General features: G+C 37.3%; 1 protein-coding gene across 8 annotated transcripts in view; it reads right to left on the bottom strand.

Annotated features, from left to right (window-relative positions):
- Positions 1 to 14,441, bottom strand: part of NBEAL1 (neurobeachin like 1) — a 199,956-nt gene that overhangs the window by 20,417 nt on the left and 165,098 nt on the right. For all 8 annotated transcript variants that reach the window (XM_034654989.1, XM_019799567.2, XM_034654993.1 and 5 more), the window contains 3 exons: positions 8,211 to 8,327; positions 4,958 to 5,047; positions 1,167 to 1,276 (listed from right to left, as the gene is read on the bottom strand). In XM_034654989.1, the coding sequence (XP_034510880.1) occupies positions 1,167 to 1,276; positions 4,958 to 5,047; positions 8,211 to 8,327 (317 nt within the window). The remainder of the gene's footprint in view (positions 1 to 1,166; positions 1,277 to 4,957; positions 5,048 to 8,210; positions 8,328 to 14,441) is intronic.

Raw genomic sequence — 14,441 nt, 5'->3', positions numbered from 1 at the left:
ATAAAAAATAGTCTCAAGGGTTAAGCTAAAGAATTTGAGACTGGTGAAGGTGTGGAAAAGGTTTAAATCTTGCCTTTCAAAGCTAACTTAGGATGACTGTCAATTCTGTAAATGGTTGTATCAAAGTATAAAGGACAAGATAAGGATATGACAGGATGAGGAAAGCTGGAAATCAACTAAAACCAGGAATCTACTGCACAGGCAGATAAATGTGTATCTAACAATATTCACGAAGATCATTTTTCACTCAAACCAAAGCAAGCATATGGGTTTTATCTGCTTTCCAGTGAAATAAATACCTGTGAGGTCAGCCAATCTAGATTTCATAGAAAGATACAAAGCAGTTACACACAACTAACGAATTGAACACCACATCAAAAACTAATGATGTACTATATGTTGGCTAACTGAACATAATAAAAAAAGTGATTGTACTTCAGTGTGTGGATAGCGAATGAGGGCCAATTCTGACAGTTCAGCTCTAGAACTTTATTATTCAATATTAATTTGCTGAAGGTATGCTTTGTAACAAGCACAACAGTACTAAGTCCAGTGTGGGATAAGAAGAAAAAAAGACGTTGCTCCTAAGAAACATACAGCTAAAACACCTCGAAGTAAGGGAAACATTAATTTAAAATGTAACCTTTGGATATTAAAAAAATTAAGGTAAATAACAAATTCTTACATAAAACATACAAGGCTTACTTATAAATAACATTGTACATAAAAAATACAATCAAGTCTAAAAATGACTCCTAATAATTTTTCTTCTTCTTTTTTTTTTTTTAGAAGATTTTAAAGATCTTATTTATTTGTCAGAGAGAGCACAAGCAGGGGGAGCAGCAGGCACAGGGAGAAGCAGGTTCCCTGCTGAGCAAGGAGCTCGATACGAGACTCGATCCCAGGACCCTGGGATCAGGACTAGGGCCGAAGGCAGATGCTTAACCAACTGAGCCACCCAGGTATCCCTAATTTCTGTTTCTATAATGGTATTAGAGAAACTGTTTTATCCTTAAGCCAGTATTCAATTCAGGAAGAGGGAAAGAGGGAAGAAAACCTGCAGGTCTACTGTATTACTTTCAAAGAGACACCAATCAATTTAGTTGTTTTTCCTGGGAATAAGGTACCAGCTGCACCTGTTTTGCTTTAAATGTTCATTTACTTACTTTGGATTTGTTACAGTTTGATCTTTGATGAATGTAAAGTAATTAGAAATGTTTCTGTCATAAGGCAACCATCCATGGGTTCCAACAATGTAATTCATGCTTACTGTTATCTGGAAAAGAACATATGAAGACAAAAATGAAATAAAAGATTAAAGAAAGCAGCACAAAATAACCAAATGCTCACATGATGTTAGCATTTATCATGTAAAGAATAATGTGGGATTGTGTACTTAAAACACAAAATTCATTAATTCTTTTCCTCTTTAATATTTTATTTTTAGGTAATCTCTACACCCAAAGTGGGGCTCAAACTCACAACCCTGAAATCACATGCTCTACTGACTGAGCCAGCCAGGTGCCCTGCATAAAGTCTTAATAATAATTAATAAAGTCTTAAAATGGAAAAAGCTCTTTGTTTATTCTTATCTTTTAGTTCACCTTATATCTCATGGCAAGAAAAGTTGTCCAATGTATTTTTCTTTTAAAGATTTTATTCATTTATTTGACAGACAGAGAGAGAGAGTGAGCATGAGCAGGGGGAGGGGCAAAGGGAAAGGGACAAGCAGACTCCCTGCTGAGTGGGGAGCCCAACATGGGGCTCAATCCCAGGACCCTAAGTTTATGACCTGAGCCTAAGTCAGATGCTTAAGCAACTGGAGTCACCCAGGCACCTCTGTATTTTCTTTAATGAGATAATTTTCGTCATCATTTCTCAAAGTTTACTAGCATCTATTAGTTGGCAGTCAGAAGAAATTAAAAGTAAAAATATGACATATATAATTTAGAACATAAATCAGAAGTTATGGCAAATGGTTAAAAAGCTCCCTCCTCTTAGTGACAGTTATGTGAATTTTATTTTTAAGATTTATTTATTGAAGAGAGAGCGAGTGAGTGAGCACAGGGAGGAGGAGCAGAGTGAGAGAGAGAATCCCAAGCAGACTCCCCTCTGAGCATAGAGCCTGGCGCAGGGCTTTATCTCACAACCCTGAGATCATAAGCTGAGCCCAAATCAAGAGTCAGAGGCTTAACCAACTGGGCCACTCAGGTGCCCCTTATAGTGAATATTCTTTTAAAAATGAAAAGCTTCCCTCCCGCCTAGATTATAAAGAAGAAAGAGATAACTTAAAGAAACACAGGTATTAAAGGTGAAAATCACAAGAATTCTATCATTGAAAGACACTTTTTTTTTTGGATATATCTTTCTAGACCTTTTTTCTAAGCAAACACACAATATGCATAATTAGAAAAATAGGTCTAATTCTGGAATCTCTACTGTTCTCTGTGCTATACTCTATTCTTATAATTTATACATGATAAAATGAGAGTAAGACAGACCTAGGTTTGGTCCATGTGCCTGGGTCCTATATCCCTTACTTGCTAGCTCTGCAACTTTGAACAAATTACTTCTGAGTTCCACTTTCTCATCTGTACAGGGAAGTAATAATAGTGCCTACTTCACAGGACTGTTAGGTGGGTTAAATTACAAAATTCATGTAAAGCACTCACTAGCACGTCCTGAGTGGTATACCTTAATCAATTCTGTATTATTTCTCATTTTCATTCTTTTACTGCCTTATGATATATTGTAACAGCTGATGTTATATCCTTTTTTTCTTGTACAAAATTTTCTGGTATTTTCAGATATTTATTCCAAATAAGCTTTAGAATTACATTTAACTACATGAATAACACTATGAAACTAGAAGTCAGCCTCAAGAAAAAAATCTGGACAGACCACTAATACATGGGGGTTAAATAGCAGGCTCTTGAACAATGAATGGGTCAACCAGGAAATAAAAGAATAAAATAAAATATATGGAAACAAATGAAAATGAAAACACAATGGTCTAAAACCTTTGGGATGTAGCAAAAGTGGTCCTAAGAGGGAAGTATATAACAACAGAGGCCTACCTCAAGAAGCAAGGAAAATCTCAAATAAACAATCTAACCTTATACCTAAAGGTGCTAGAAAAAGAACAAATGAAGCCTAAAGCGAGCAGAAGGAATAAAACAGATTAGAGCAGAAATAAATGATAAAATAAAAAAATATACAGATCAATGAAACCAGGAGCTGGTTATTTGAAAAAAATAATGCAACTGATCAACCTGTAGAGAGACTCAATCACAAAGAAAAGAGGAGCACCCGGGTGGCTCAGTCGATTAAACCTCCAACTCTTAATTTCAGTTCATGCCATGATCTCAGGGTCGTGAGATCAAGCCCCACATCAGGCTCGCCACTCAGTGGGGAGTCTGCTGGAGATTCTCTCTCTCTCTCTGTCCCTCCCCCTGCTCACTAGCTCTCTCTAAAATAACAGTACATCTTAAAAAAAAAGAAAGGACCTAAGTAAATAAAATCACAAATGAGAGAGGAAAAATAACAACAAACACCACAGAAATACAATTTCATATACAATTATCTGAAAAACCGTATGCCAACAAATTGCACAAACTGAAAGAAACAGATAAATTCGTAGAAACACATAAATTGCCAAAGCTGAAAGAGGAAGAAATAGAAAATCTGAACAGACCGATAACCGGCATTAATTTAAAGGGCTATATGTACCCCGATATTTATAGCAGCATTAATACAATAGCCAAATTAGGGAAACAGCCTAAGTGTCCATCAATTGATGAATGGATAAAGAAGATGTGGTCGATCTATCTATACACAATGGAATATTACTCAGCCATAAAAAGGAATAAAATCTTGCTGTTTGCAATGACATGGATGGAGCTACAGAGTATTATACAAGCAAAATAAGTCAGTCAAAAACAAATGCCATATGATTTCACACACATGTGGAATTTAAGAAACAAATGAGCAAAGGGGGAAAAAAGAGAGAGAGAGAGGCAAATCAAGAAACAGACTTTTAATTATAGATAACAAACTGACAGTTACCAGAAGGAAGGTGGGAGGGGAGATGGGTTAAACAGGTGATGGGTTGGGGGGGTTAAGGAGTACACCTGTTGTGATGAGCACCAGGTGATGTATGAAGTGTTGAATCCCCATACTATACACCTGAAACTAATATTATACTGTATGTTAACTAACTGGAGTTTAAATGAAACCTTAAAAAAAAAGAAAACCATTTCTGGTTCTAAAAACTGACCAAAAGCAAATAATAAATTGAGACACATTTATTGAAAGAAAAAAAAAAGAATTATATATAGTTAAGTACTTGAAATAAAAGCTGTTTATCTAGAAGACATGGTTTTTTAAAAAGATTTATTCTACAGAGAGAGAGCAAGAGAGAGCATGAGCAGGAGGGGCAGAGGGAGAGGGAGAGAGAATCTCAGGCAGACTCCATGCTGAGCACGGAGCCCTATGCTGGGCTCCATCTTAGGACCCTGAAATCACGACCTGAGACAAAACCAAGAGCCGGACGCTTAACTGACCTGTGTCACCCAGGCGCCCATAGAAAATATATTTTTATATTTGGTCAAAATATTTTTTATTTATTTTTTAAAGATTTTATTTATTTATTTGACAGAGAGACAGCCAGCAAGAGAAGGAACACAAGCAAGGGGAGTGGAAGAGGAAGAAGCAGGCTCATAGCAGAGGAGCCTGATGTGGGGCTCGATCCCATAACGCCGGAATCACGCCCTGAGCCGAAGGCAGACGCTCAACCACTGTGCCACCCAGGCGTCCCTATATTTGGTCAAAATAATTCCAAAAAAGTCTTCTTTATTATTTCTAAGAAGTCTTTAAAAATTTATTTTCTCTCTCTTTTTTTTTTTTTAAGTTGTAATGTATTTGGATGTAGCAGTGTGAAAAAACCATATCGACTTACCAGTAACTCAGGACTGCCTTGAGACATAAAAGAACGAGACTGATTTTTGGGAACAATGGCCTTTATTAGTGGAACACCATCACTAATTCCCTATAAAATAAAAGACAGAGGCTTAGTGGCTGCTTCTGCTTATATTTATTAGGTTTGAGTTACTAAAAACTTCTCTTTTTTTAAAAAAAAACCAAGAATGAACCCCGTGACACAGCATTTTAATCTATCAAAACATATCATTTAATTAAAATGTAGAAAAGGAGAATCACTATCCTGTACGCTTGAGAATAATGTAACACTGTGTGTCAAATATACTTTAATTTTTAAAAAAAGGCTAAAAAATGTAGTAAAGGAACTATGTACCGTGTTTGGGTGGCATAACTGAAACTTCTAAAACCCACCATTTTCTTGTATCATACTACTCTGCTGTGAAACAGAAATGCAGATTTCAAGGAGCATCAACCATTAAAAACAGCCAGTGATTTAGAAACTTTCCTTTTCCCTTGCCATATTGACATGAATATAAAGTAGAAAATACAGACCATATAAGAGGATATTGCTCAATTCACGACACGGGCTAAATTTTTATAGAATTTCCTTTTTCCTAACTTTTCCTAACTTTCAAAACAGATCTATTCCATTACCTGAGGCAATCCCTGAATGCTGTAACAATAGGACCAGAAAATATAGTCCTCAGAAAATATCTGCCATTATATTATTACAACATGAAAGAAAATAGTAATTTGAACTAAGTTTTCTGATGTAACAATAGTTCATAAATTATAACTCACATTTATTAGATAAATTATAACCTAACATTATTGGGCATATACTATGCGCCAGGTACTATTCTAAGATCCTTATATGAATTAAATAATGAATTATAAACCATATAAAATTAGTCCCTATCTTTTCTCTTCACTCTGTGAATCAAGAGAACAACTTACATTTGAACAAGAATAAATGAACATGGTGTTTGAAGAAATCCATTTATTAGGCCTTTGCTTTCAGTGCTACCTCTGTTTTCTTCACCATTTTAACAACTAGGAAGAGATAACTACAGAGAGGCTTTCTCTTTTCATATGAATGAGTGGGGAAATACCTTCTCTTATGATGATGAAAAGGGATTAATAAATTATCAGGACCCAAGGATATCTATTGTGTTCTTTGACCTGCTCCAAATACTGGTCCTGGGGATAGCTACCCTGTGACATGGTGGGTACAAAGGGACAAATGCCACTGAATCTGCAGATAGAACTTGGAATGCATTATTCTATAAAAACAATGTCACAAATGATTAGACATAATAAAAAAATTTTATCACCACTGCATAATACAGTATAACATGTCCTTCAGATTATGTGTTAAATAATGGGTTGCCCTATGTGCAGTAAAGATTTAGTTAACATAGCAGGCTCAAAACAGCCCTCCTTAGAAAGGCCTTCCTGTAAGGTCAGCCCTTCGGTGGCATCTGGGAACTTGGTGGGCAGAGTTCCCTACACTGTTATAAAACTTCTCCTCAATGACAAAAGTGGCTCACTATTCCTAGATTATTTGTGCAAACAACATGGCTTATGCTGAAGACCCTATTGTCTCCTGGGAATCTGGAATTTTGGCACGTGCTAGGCAAAGGTTGCCTATGTGACCACCCCCAATAAAAACCCTGGGTGTTGAGTCCCTAATAAGCTTCCCCGGTATACAAACATGTATTTTTCACATTTCGTTACTGGGAGAATTAAGCACGTCCTTTGTGACTCTCCTGGGAGAGGATTCTTGGATGCTTGTACCTGGTTTCCCCTGTACTTCAGCCCATGTTCCTTTGCCCTTTGCTGATGTTGTTTTGTATCCTTTCACCATAATAAATTATAGTTGTGAGTACAACTGTATGTTGAATACTGTGAGTCCTTCTGTAAACCTGAGGATGGTCTTGGGGACCCAGAACACATCCTGGAATTAGTCATCATTTCTTTTTTCTTTCTTTTTAAAAGTTAAGCTCTATGCCTAATGTGGGGCTTGAACTCATGACCCCAAGATCAAGAGTCACATATATGCTTTTTGACTGAGCCAGCCAGCATCATCATTTCTAAGCACTGTTTCTTTGTATGCCAAGTTCCAGGCAACTGACTTAGATACTTTGGGAAAACAACTGATTCTGGAGAGTTTGTATTGTTAAACACTGAATTACTATATCTCACTAAACATGAATCTAGGAAAGGAGTGGCAAGAATTAATTATGAAGTGCTTTCAGAAACGTGGGAAAACATTTACATTAAAGTACTATAGAGCTTACCACAACATTGTTCTTTGAATAAAACTCAGCATAAAGCTAACTATAATAGAAACTTCACAAAATTTTTTACACCAAATTATCGAAAAATTCTATAAAGATTTCCCATGATACTGAACCTAAGAAACACATTATAATGATACTCTAATGCAGGATTTGACAAACTCGGCCTATAGTACAAGACCAGCCTACCACTTGTTTTATAGACTGTAGGTAAGCAAAGAATGGTTTTTACATTTTTAAATGGTTCTATTTCAAGTGGTTACATATGTACCTACATAACATTCTTGATTTTGCCTTTTCACTGCAGAGTCCAAAATATTTACTGCCTGGCCCTTTAAGAAAAGTTTAACAATGTCTATTGTATTGCATGAGAGTTACTGCTTTTTCACACATATCCAAACTATTCTTAATAACTTTTTATCACCATTTTTCTTCTTGCCAAGAATATTACCAAATTCATAGGTATAAATGCACTTCATATTCACATTCTGAACCAAAGTAATTCAATATGTATATTTAAACATTTGAATTTAAAGTACTCTTTCAATTATAGCATTAACTACCTTGTTTTACTTGATTATTCCTTCTGATATTAGCAATTAACAATCTGACTTATTGGGCAATATTTTATAAATAGGCAGACACTATAATTAGGAGTTATTTTACACTTCCTCTACATATCATTTCAGCTGTCATGAAAAACAATTTCAATCAAATTATTTAGTCTTCCTTGTCTGGAAAATGTGAAGTAGAAGAAAGCAAGCCAAGAGAAACAGGTCTCACTAGCACTCAGCAGCAAACAAACACTTCCAGTAAGATTGTTTTGAAAATCCAAGAACATATTACTGCAATATTATTTACTATTTTGGATTAAATATTATAACCCCCCCTTCTTTAGAAAATAAAAGGAGCACTGATTGGTGTATAGAATTCACACAGAAAATGCTTTGATATTACCAAGTTAGATATTACCTCTATAAAAAATGATTTGAGTTCAGAGAGGTGTTGAAACAGGTTCAGGGTTGAAGTGTCTGTTTTGGTCTGCTTCTGCACTGCTTCTTCTGCTGACAATCTAGGAGGATGTGGTTCCTTCAAAATAATTTTAAGAAAAAATAATTCCATAACTATATTAAGACATCTTTACTGTATTCCTTCATACATACTGGGCTCTAGCTACAATGGATTACATACCATGCACTGCTGGCAAATTCTAGGCCATTGTTCAGACTAGTCCTTCAGCAGAGTTTTTACCTTGTTCATTTCTAGAGAAATCCTACTTCTACTTTAAAGTTTTTCTTACTGATGTCTGTCTTGAATTTCTAAGCCAGAATTAATTATTTTCTTTTATTATTTTAATCAGCACATTGCTTTGTTTAGTATTTTATTTAGTAATTATTTTTATGTTGGATTACATAGTTGTTTATGGTCTATCTTTTCCAACTAGGCAATGGGTACCTTTTTTCTTTTAAGATTTTTTTTTTTTAAGATTTTATTTATCTATCTGACAGAGAACAGAGAGAGAGACAGCCAGAGAGAGAGGGAACACAAGCAGAGGGAGTGGGAGAGGAAGAAGCAGGCTCCTAGCAGAGGAGCCTGATGTGGGGCTCGATCCCAGAACGCTGGGATCACGCCCTGAGCCGAAGGCAGACGCTTAATGACTGAGCCACCCAGTCGCCTCTAAGATTTTTTTTTCTTAAGTAATCTCTACACCCAATGTGGGACTCAAACTCACAACCCTGAGATCAAGAAGTGCACACTCCGGGGCGCCTGGGTGGCACAGCGGTTTGGGCGTCTGCCTTCGGCTCGGGGCGTAATCCCGGCGTTATGGGATCGAGCCCCACGTCAGGCTCCTCCGCTGTGGGCCTGCTTCTTCCTCTCCCACTCCCCCTGCTTGTGTTCCCTCTCTCGCTCGCTGTCTCTATCTCTGTCGAATAAATAAATAAAATCTTTAAAAAAAAAAAAAAAAAAAAAAAAAAAGAAGTGCACACTCCACCCACTGAGCTAGTGAGGCACCCCTTAGGCAAAAGGTATCTTAAAATCAGAAAAAAAATCTTACTCATTTTTGGATTTTTGATACCTAGAATAATATTAAGGATGATAGATGCTTAATAAATATTTGAGAAAATTAAATGAATCATTCAAAAGTCAAAATTTATATGGGTGAATCCCTATTTCCTGAAATAAGATCAAAATGTCAATACCATCAGAATCAAATTATAAATATTGCTCACTTGTTTCCAAATAAATTAAAATAGTCTTCTTTAACTTTAATGTCAGCACCATAAAACAGTGTTACCTTTATAAATAAGAAAATGGCAAATCAAATTAATAAGCAAAAGGCATAAAGTGCAGAACAGAACTCCATCTAAAGGGGATTCTTCTACCTCCATCACAAAATATTAGATAATAGAAAATAATATGACAGCTCTAAGTACTTCAATATTTAGCTCTCAATCCATGAGTATTATTCACTTTATTTTATTTTTTTATTTTTATTTTTTTTAGATTTTATTTATTTATTTGACAGAGATAGAGACAGCCAGAGAGAGAGGAAACACAAGCAGGGGGAGTGGGAGTCAAGATGGTGGAGGAATAGGGGGACCCTAAGCTTGTCTGCTCGATCCCATAACGCCGGGATCACGCCCTGAGCCGAAGGCAGACGCTTAACCGCTGTGCCACCCAGGCGCCCCTCACTTTATTTTAAATTAAAGGCTGACTGGGAGTCAAGATGGTGGAGGAATAGGGGGACCCTAAGCTTGTCTCATCCCTCAAATACAACTAATAGTTATCAAATCATTCTGAACACCCAAGAAATCAATTGGAGGTCTGAGAAAAGAAATGCTGCAAGTCTACAAGTAGAAAAGCAACCACTAGGGGACCCTGGGTGGCTCAGTCATTAAGCGTCTGCCTTCGGCTCAGGGTGTGATTCCAGAGTCCTGGGATAGAACCCCGCATTGGGCTCCGTGCTCTGCTGGGAGCCTGCTTCTTCCTCTCCCACTCCCCCTGCTTGTGTTCCCTCTCTTGCTGGCTGTCTCTCTGTCAAATAAATTTAAACAAATCTTAAAAAAAAAAAAAAGCAACCACTATTTGGAAGGTAGGAGGTACTGAGACTTGAATCTGGTGTGATATAGCTGAGGATGCTGCAGTGGGGAGGGGGCCTGCTTAAGGAGGCTACCTCAAAGTATTATAAGTAGCTGAGTGCAAAATCAGAACTTTTAGAAGACCGCTATACAGTGAGGGACATGTCTGGCTTAAAGGTGCTCAGATGGTAAAGCGGGGCAGAATCTCAGGCGTGACAGTGTGATCTGAGGATCCCTGGGGTCACAAGAAGAATGGGTGGCACCTATACAGTTCCCAGGTATAGGAGTGTAGAAGCCACCTGAGAACAGTGAGTCTAAGTGCCAGCTTTCTGCTCTGTATTGCCATAAACTGATCCCATGTGTGATCAAGCAACTGCTTTCCTGAGACAGGTTCTCCAAATGGCATTAGTGTGGTGAGACCATCCCTGGGAGGAACAGTGCAGGTCCAAACCGTGGGAGTTCCCAAACTTTGGGGTTTTGAAACTCAGCCGTGTGCCTGGTATAAAGCTTGCACATAGGCAAAATGAACACAGAGTTCTGACAGAAACGGGGAGACAAGAGTGGCTGAGTGCTTTTCTGTGAGGGCCCATTGAAGAGTAGGGAGTGCAAATTTTCAGCTCCAGTGCTAGAAAGCAGAGTGCTGCCACATTCATCCTGCCCATCGATGCTTAACATCGGCAAGGACAAAAGGGCGCCACCTAGTGGAGCCTGGAGCCACTTACACCAAGCTCTGCCTCCCTGTGCACTGCAGGCACATTTCCACTACCACAATTCCACCAATCAGCAAACGGGGCCCCTCCCCCAGAAGACCAGCACAAACAAACTCTCTTGCACCAAGTCTACTGATCATAGAGGGCTGAAGAACTTAAGCTCTAGGGGAAAACAGTAACTAGCATTCTTTGTATTTTTATTCTTTAGCCTTTTGTTATTATTTTTTCAGTTATTTTCTTATTTTTTTCCAATTCTTTTTTTATCCTTTTTTAATTTTTACTTTTATAAACATTACATATATATGTTTTACTTTTCTGTTTCTTTTCATTGTGTGTGTGTGTATATATATATATATATATATATTATTTTGGGATCTAGTTTCTTTTCTTTTTAAGATTTTATTTATTTATTTGAGAGGGAGAGTACGAGAGAGAGAGAGATCATGAGCAGGGTGGAAGGGTAGAGGGAGAAGCAGACTCCTCACTGAGCAAGAAGTCCAATGTGGGTCTCTATCCCAGGACCCTGGGATCATGACCTGAGCTGAAAGTAGACGTTTAACCAACTGAGTCACCCACGTGCCCAGGATCTAGTTTCTTTTAAACAAGCAGACTAAAAACACATCCAGGATTTAGTTTTTTTCTGTTGTTGTTATTGTTGTTTCTCTTTTTCTTTTCTTTTCTTGACAAAATGACAAGAAAGAGAAATTCACCCCAAAAGAACAGGAGGTAGTACTCACAGCCAGGGATTTAATCAATACAGATATAAGTAAGATGTCTGAACTAGAATTTAAAACAATGATTATAAAGATACCAGCTGGCCATGAATAAAGTAGAGAAGACACTAGAGAATCCCTTACTGTAGAGATAAAAGAACTAAAAATCTAGTCAGGTCAAAATTAAAAATGCTATAACTGAGATACAGACCCAAGTGGAGGCCATAAAAACAAGGATGAACAAATCAGAAGAGTGAATCAGTGATACAGAAGATAAATTTACAAAAAGTAACGAAGCTGAAAAGAAGAGCACGAACAAGGATGAACAAATCAGAAGAGTGAATCAGTGATATAGAAGATAAAATTACAGAAAGTAATGAAGCTGAAAAGAAGAGCACGAAGGCAGACTTAGGGAACTCAGCGATTCCAAAAAGCGAAATAAGGGGCGCCTGGGTGGCTCAGTCGTTAAGCGTCTGCCTTCGGCTCAGGGCGTGTGATCCCGGTGTTGTGGGATCGAGCCCCACATTGGGCTCCTCTGCTGGGAGCCTGCTTCTTCCTCTCCCACTCCCCACTGCTTGTGTTCCCTCTCTCACTGGCTGTCTCTCTCTCTGTCAAATAAATAAATAAAATCTTTAAAAAAACAAAGCAAAAAAAAAAAAAAGTGAAATAATATCCATATTATAGGAGTCCCAGAAGAAGAGCAGGAAAAAGGGGACAGAAGGTTTATCTGAATAAATAATGGCTGAGAACTTTCCTAACCCAGGGAAGGAAACATGCATTCAGGTCCAAGAGTCACAGAGAACTCCCTGCAAAAGCAACAAAAACAGGTCAACAGCATGACACAGTATAGTGAAACTTAAAAAATTACAAAGATAAAGAGAAAATCCTAAAAGCAGCTTGGGACAAGCAATCTTTAACCTACAAGGGAAGACATGGAAGGCAGCAGACCTGTCCACAGAGACCTGGTAGATCAGAAAAGACTGGCATGATATATTCAACGAGCTAAATAGGAAAAATACGCAGCCAAGAATACTTTATCCAGTAAGGCTGTCATTCAGAATAGAAGGAGAGATAAAGAGTTCCCAAGAAAAACAAAAACTAAAGGAATTTGTGAACATTAAAGCAGCCCTGATTAAAGGCGGCCATTTGAGCAAAAGAGAGACCAAAAGTAATAAAGACCAGAAAGGAAAAAGACAATCTACAGGAACAGCACCTTTAGAGGTAATACAATGGCACTAAATTCCTATCTTTCAATAATTACTCTGAATGTAAATGGACTAAATGCTCCAATCAAAAGACATAGGGTACCAGAATAGATAAAAAAGACCCATCATATGCTGCTTAAAAGAGACTAATTTCAGACCCAAAGATACCTCCAGATTGAAAGTGAGGAGGTGGAGAACCATTTATTATGCTAATGGACATCAAAAGAAAGCTGGAATAGCCACCCTTATATCAGACAAACTAGATTTCAAATTAAAGACCGAAATAAGATACGAAGAAGAATACTATATCATAATAAAGGGGTTTATCCAACAAGAACATCTAACATTTGTAAATACTTATGCCCCTAACTTGGGAGCAGCTGAATATATAAATCAATTAGTAACAGAATTAAAGAAAGTCATTGATAATAATACAATAACAGTAAGGGACTTAAACACCCCACTCACAGCAATGGACAGATCATCTAAGCCAAAGATCAACAAGGAAACAAGGGCTTTGAATGATACACTGAACCAGGTGGACTTCATAGATATAGTCAGAGCATTTCATCCTAAAGCAGAAAACACATTTTTTTCCGAGTGCACATGGAACATTCTCCAGAATAGATCACATACTGGGTCACAAACCAGGACTCGACCAGTACAAAAAAGACTGAGATCATACCATGCATATTTTCAGACCACAATGCTACTAAGCTTGAAGTCAACCACAACAAAAAATGGAAGAACCACAAATACATGGAGGTTAAAGAACATCCTACTAAAGAATGAATGGGTCCACCAGTAAATTAAAGAAGAATTAAAAAAAAAATACATGGAAGCAAATGAAAATGAAAGCACAACAGTTCAAAATCTTCGGGATGCAGCAAAGACGGTCCAGAGAGAAGTATATAGCAATACAGGCCTTTCTCAAGAAGCAAGAAAAGGCTCAAATACACAGCCTAACCTTACGCCTAAAGGAGCTAGAGAAAGAACAGCAAATAAAGCCTAAACCCAGCAGGAGAAGAAAATTGATAAAGATTAGAGCAGAAATCAATGAAATAGAAACCAAAAGAATAGAACAGATCAACGAAACTAGGAGCTGGTTCTTTGAAAGAATTAATAAGATCGATAAGCCCCTGGCCAGATTTATCAAAAAGAAAAGAGAAAGGACCCAAATAAAAAAATCATGAATGAAAGAGGAGAGAGAACAACCAACACCAAAGAAATACAAACAATTATAAGAACATATTATGGTCAATTATATGCCAACGAATTAGGTAATCTGAGACATGGATAAATTCCTAGAAATATATGATCAAAACTGAAACAGGAGGAAATAGAAAACCTGAACAGACCCATAACCAGCAAAGAAATTGAACCAGTAATCAAAAATCTCCCAACAAACAAAAGTCCAGGGCTGGATGGCTTGCCTAGGGGAATTCTATCAAACATTTGAAGAATTAATATCTGTTCTTCTGAAACTTCCAAAAAA

Source organism: Ailuropoda melanoleuca, chromosome 2 (assembly GCF_002007445.2).
Source record: "Ailuropoda melanoleuca isolate Jingjing chromosome 2, ASM200744v2, whole genome shotgun sequence".
Classification (NCBI taxonomy): Eukaryota; Metazoa; Chordata; class Mammalia; order Carnivora; family Ursidae; genus Ailuropoda; species Ailuropoda melanoleuca.
The sequence above is the reverse complement of the archived record's forward strand: the minus strand, read 5'-3'. Positions and strand labels throughout refer to the sequence as shown.